At 36.8% G+C, this 5,868-nt stretch overlaps 1 protein-coding gene across 1 annotated transcript; it reads right to left on the bottom strand.

Annotated features, from left to right (window-relative positions):
- Positions 1 to 2,060: 2,060 nt before the first annotated feature.
- LOC129299902 (purple acid phosphatase 22-like) lies at positions 2,061 to 5,309 on the bottom strand. Its single transcript, XM_054938378.1, has 5 exons — positions 5,075 to 5,309; positions 4,694 to 4,985; positions 2,785 to 3,353; positions 2,571 to 2,659; positions 2,061 to 2,452 (listed from the first exon to the last, which is right to left on the bottom strand). The coding sequence occupies exons 1-5, from the start codon at positions 5,231 to 5,233 to the stop codon at positions 2,239 to 2,241; spliced, it is 1,323 nt and encodes a 440-aa protein (XP_054794353.1). The 5' UTR covers positions 5,234 to 5,309; the 3' UTR covers positions 2,061 to 2,238.
- Positions 5,310 to 5,868: the final 559 nt, after the last annotated feature.

Raw genomic sequence — 5,868 nt, 5'->3', positions numbered from 1 at the left:
CCAATTAAGTGACCATTCCTTTCAATTTTTGTTCTCTATCTCCCTCGAATTGTTCTCCATTTTTTCGGCATCAATAGCAAATAGAATATAGGAATATATCTATTGAGGTTTTTCTCCCAAAATATTTTGACTTCCATAAATACACACGATTTTTGGGACATCAATTCTCTCTCTCTCATTACGCCAATCTCTTTGTGTTTCGATTTGAGGTTTGGTGTATGTGTGCTTGAGTTCAATTCCTTTTAGGGTGATTAGCAAAGAAAACAATGCTTCTGTGATTCTTATTATAGAACATCTTTTAAATTTTTTTATCTTTAATATAAGACAATTGATATTGTATGAATAATGTTTTTTCAACTGTGCTCGTATTTAAATTGACTAACCATGAGAGATAATGATATTGTAATGTAAATTTTAAAAATATTATTTAAATAAGAGTAAAACTAAAAGTCTATTATACTTTGAGATAAAATTAATGATTTAACTATTTCTCATTAGTTTCAATGGGTAGCTAAACATGCCTTACAATATAAGGATTAGAGAAAGCATATATTCTTTTCTTGAAGGGTGTTGAACCAGCTTCAAACTATGGAGTAAAATAATGAGGGAGTAACATTCAATACAATATGATGCCATTTATATAAATTTTAGGGTCACTGATTTACTAGGTGATCAACACTAACGACCTTGACTAATTCAACATAAACACTCATCAGTGCCAATATTAAAACATATTAATTACTTATAGAAAATATCAAAATGTTTTATAAACATGAAAAATTGAAAAATGTCATAATTTTATAAAAAAATTTTACTTATAACCTAATCCTTTTCTATTAAAAAAAAAAGAGACACACGTATTCGTACATACATACTGTTGATGTCAGGTTCAAACCAAAATTTCTTTTGGGAAAGGTAGCGTCGCGGCTAGAATAACCAATCGTTGTGAATGTCTTTTAACTTTATAACCATGACGGTTGTCATTGCACCGACCATGCTGAACACATGGATACACACGTGTGAGAAACATGCGAATTTTAGTTTCCAACTGAGGAGTGACCTGGAATTATCGCCAAAGCCGAACTAAAAGGGAAAAGGAACAACTGCAACCCTCCTTTTCATCTTTTCATGGGTCGCAGTTTAGTGGATCGCCCACGGGAATTGTGAAACCAAAGCAGGACTTTGTATTTTAGTCTGATAAAACTTGGTTCTGTAATCTGTATTACCCCAGCCGGAGCAACCACATGACTCACTGTCCCGTGGAAGATATGGAACTTATTTTAAGTTTTCCATATTTCCCTTGACTAAATATTTTCACCGCCGATTCGTCTACCCGCCCAACAACTTCACGTAGTAAATCGAGTTCACTCAAGTCAGTGATAACCAGACGGCATAACAACAACAACAATAAGAATAATATCATTTCCTCCGCTTCATTTTATATATTTTCAAAAATAAATTAATGTTGGCCAGTAAAAAATACCTTGACAAAAATAATGATCATTTCAAAATTACTCTTTAGATAGGTTAAAGTATACTTTTAGTTATCTAACTCTATATAATATTTCATTTTAATTTTTTAATTTAATAAATTATCTTTTCTGTTATTTAATGTTGACACTGTTAGTTTTAAATAATTATTTTTTAATGCTAATTATGATTATTTTAAATAATTAAATTTAATATGCCAATATTTGATAATATTTTATTGATATCTAAAAGTTTGGTATATGAATTTTTTGTTGATAAAACTAATGAAGGGTCAAAAAGACATTTTATAAAATTAAAAAATTAAAATAAAACTTTGTATAAAGTTAAATGATTAAAAGAATAGTTTAACTTTACTCTTTATTATTTCAATTGTTAAGCATTTGTTCTCCCTCTTTCTTGTTAAATAAAGGGTATTTTCAAAATGATTTTTTTAGAATTTAAGATTTCAAAATATATTTAATTAATTTTTTATATTCCTAATTTTAAAAAAAATCTTATGAAATAAGTGGAGGGAGAGTAATAATTATAGCCAAAACTTCGTAACGAGCCCGTTCTCCATCGTAACTAATGCAGAAAAATGGTACGGTCATACGGTGGATCATTCAGAATCAGAACTCTTGGTCAAGCGTGAACAATTTTTCGTCGTAGATAGTAACTGATACCGATATGATGATAAAGGAAAGGACATATTAATTAGTGAACAAATTCTATAGCAAGTAAATACGCTTTACCACCCATCCCAAGTTATCAAAGCTCATCACGAGGAGCGAATGATGGGTCGTCCCAGCATGCTTTGGTGCTTCTCAGACTACTTATCCAAACATGGTCAGCCACCACCGCATCAGCGTCATTGTTTCGGTGCCATGCCCAGCTAGCATGTGTTTCATTCACTATTATCAGCCTTCCATGACCGAAACTTGACTCTCGAAACACTGACAAGGGGCTCCCAGGATTTTTAAACCTATGTTGTCCACGTCCACAAACATATATACACCCAATTAAACTCCAAAAACTATGGAACCACCACAGTTACTTTCTTAACTAGACCAAAAGTCAGTATATGTATAGAGTCAGCTCACTTTAACGCAAGTCCCTCGCGGTTCCCTCCGTCCCCGATTGTCACGTACATCGGACCGCATGAATCAGCCCTGTTGTCGTATATTCGAGACTGTAATTCACCCAAACATAAACAGTAATCGAATTGTGTTTTTTTCGGGAGAGATGTATATAATTGAGCTAAATCTGAATGAAACTTGGGCGAGAGGAGAGAGAGATAAATGAGAAGTGACATACAAAGCGTTCGTAGGCATGAACATGACCAGAGAAAACCAAGTCTACTCGAGCGTTATAAAGCAGCTCTTCCATGGCTCTTCTCATGGTTTCACCTTCGCCTTGATGAGCCTCGTTGGTATTGTACCAGGGGGCATGCACGAGCACAATAACCCAAGGGGTGTTTCGCCTGTCAATGCGTGCGAGATCAGATCGGAGCCACTCGTACTGGTCAGAATCAGCATGGAAATCGGTGTAAGAACCCAACATGATGACGTGGGTGGAGGCAACTTCAAAAGAGTAATATAGGTTGGAGGAAGAGGCAGACTCGTGGTGGGGCATGAGCCAGCGAGCGTTGTAGGCCTTGAAGCGATCGGGGAAGATGATTGGAATGGACTCGATCTCGTGGTTGCCGTTAGTGACCATCCAGGGCCTTCGGCTGGCGCTGGGCTCTACCAAACGACCGAAGGAGTCCCACAAGGATTGGAGGGTATCCGCGTACGACAGGTCTCCAGGCAACAAAAACACGTCGTAGCCCTTGCTTTCTGCGTGTTCTAAGGTCGATCTTGTCCATCTTGTTTGTCCCAAGTCCCCTGCACGTCAAAAAAGCTCAATAATTTAGTAATTTACGTCTGCAATTAACATATGGGGCAAAAGCCTATGCACAGGCAATGGGCCTTTGGTCCACGACGAAGAGAATTTTTATGGGCCATACTTGTTTGTAAGTTTCTCGAGGGATGAATTCTCGTGGCCGCCCTTAATTTTAAACCATGAAAACAAAAGACCCCTCGGTCCCCTCACTTTTCAGCTCATACTAAACGCAGCTCTACATCATATCCATCTTTAATTTGCCTACTTCCTTATAATTAACTGATACTTAACTTTCTAGTTCGGAATGGCCTTCTATTTAATTTACTCTATGCACAGCATTCACCCACTCGTGATTTTGTTGATTCCATAAACCCATAACCGACCGCTTCACCTAAAGATGCGATACTAGACGTTTTGCTATCTCCCTGTATGCATCACATGCATGCTAGTCCAATATAATAAATATTTGTTTAATTATTGTTAGGTTTATTGTAACTAACTACGATTCAAGTCTAGTCTTGTGAGATAAAGATATTTACCATGCATCTATTATAATCCGTCAACACTTGATGTAATATGTTATTCATTACTCTTCCAGTCTTTTTTATGAGTTATTTTCATCAATCTTGTCAATATCAATGTAAAAAAAATACAAAGAATAAAAGTGCGTAGAATTTTAAATATAATTCTATATAACAAATTTAAAAAATAATATCATATTATTTTTTCTTTCTCATAAGGATAATTATAAAAATATTTTAAAATATGATTTAAGAATTTATATAATAATTTATAAATAAAAGTAAATAAATTTTTTAAAATGTGTGTGAGGGGAAAAAATATATAACAAGTACAGCAAAGCGGGAGGGAGGTGGGCAGGAGTTGGAACTGGATCTGTATAGATTCTCATCCAGTTGTCAACCCTGAAATGGTTGGCCAACGAAAAGTGCTGACTTTTTGAGCTATAAATCAAACCCACGATCGCAAAGAATATGGTTTCTTTTACTCCCAACCGACAAAAAGATTCCTGACGCCCGTGGCGTTTGGCTTAAAAGCATAACAAACACTGTATATTTCTAGAGGACTGGTTGGGTAACCTCAAGATTACGTGCACACCACATGTGGGACATATTTTTGTCAACTTTAACAGTTATATTATCTGAACGTACTTTTACTAAATTTAATTACATATAAATTTCCTGTGTCATCTATTTGTTTGCATGATGCCCTAATGTATGAAACTCCGGCACAGACCGTAACTCCCCCGACGATAAAGTTGTAAACGACGTAATTGAAACCAAGCTGATAGACAAAAGCGCAGGCAGAGGGAATTGCAACTTACCGACAACAACAAATTCGATGGGCAACTTCGCTGGAGGCATCTTGAAGGAAAATTCGGGCCCGGAACCTCCACATCTGTAGAAGTAAGCGGTGCTCGGACGGAGAGGCCCTATTCTGACATGGTGTATGGTGCCGGACCGGTAGAGGAAGTATCGGTACCGAGTTTGCTCTCCAGTGGCCTTCGCACTGTATTTTCCGGCCTCCGTTCCATATTCGACTATGGATTGCACGTGCTCGTCTTCTGTAATCCACGACACTCTCATATGGTCCTTCCCCGCCAGCGAAATATGCACCTGTATGAGTTTAACTAAGGAGACTGAACAAACAATGATTGATGAATGATGATTCCTTAACTCGAAGACTTGAAGATTATATAGAGAACCTGCTGAGGATCGGAGTCGGAGCGCTCATTATGAGTTAAGATTAGTGGGGCCGCAGGCTGACGGGAAAAATTATTGCCTTGTGATTGTAGGGGCCGAGGGAACAGCAGGAAACATAGGATTTGAAGGAGAAGGAAAATTGGTAACGTGTGTATGCCCATTTTTTTTTTCTTTGGTTTCAATGGCACTGCCTTATAACAAGCTTTCTGATGAACAGGGTGTACGTTTTTAATGAGCTTTATCTTATGTGTTTATGTATAAAGACAGCAAGGAAGGCTGGACGGGAGTCTATTTAAAGATAATTTTGCCATAATTAATTAACATTTAAGACAGGGTCATGTATAGTGTATTGTGGCGTCAAGTAATCAAGTTCGTCTGAAAAATATTTTTGGATTTCATAATCATGATATCTATCAACTTGGACATCAACAATATCCATATTCGAATAATGGTGTATTGCTTTGGTTCAGATGATCCTACGTGGTGCGTATCAGAGAAGCCTTGTGAATTTACTTAGATATTTGACGAGTTACTGCTTTTCATGCTCTCCCCCCCCCTCAAGAGGGACTTTCCTTTTCTTTTCTCTTCTTTTCTCTTCACTTCCCCCATCTCCACCCTTTTTAAAAAAACTATTTAATAAAATAATATTAAGGGTGGAGATGGGGGAAATGAAGAGAAAGAAAAGGAGAGTCTCCTTTCCCCTCTCTCTCACACACGCACGCACGCAGGAAATTAGAGGGACTTCAACGTGCGGCTATTTGAACGAAAGAACAAAAACCTTGGTTCAAATTAAATA

Source organism: Prosopis cineraria, unplaced genomic scaffold, assembly GCF_029017545.1.
Source record: "Prosopis cineraria cultivar Desert tree isolate PC_DT_omini unplaced genomic scaffold, ASM2901754v1 PC1343, whole genome shotgun sequence".
Lineage (NCBI taxonomy): Eukaryota > Viridiplantae > Streptophyta > Magnoliopsida > Fabales > Fabaceae > Prosopis > Prosopis cineraria.
Note: the sequence above shows the minus strand (reverse complement) of the source record. Positions and strands in the feature narration are given on the sequence as shown.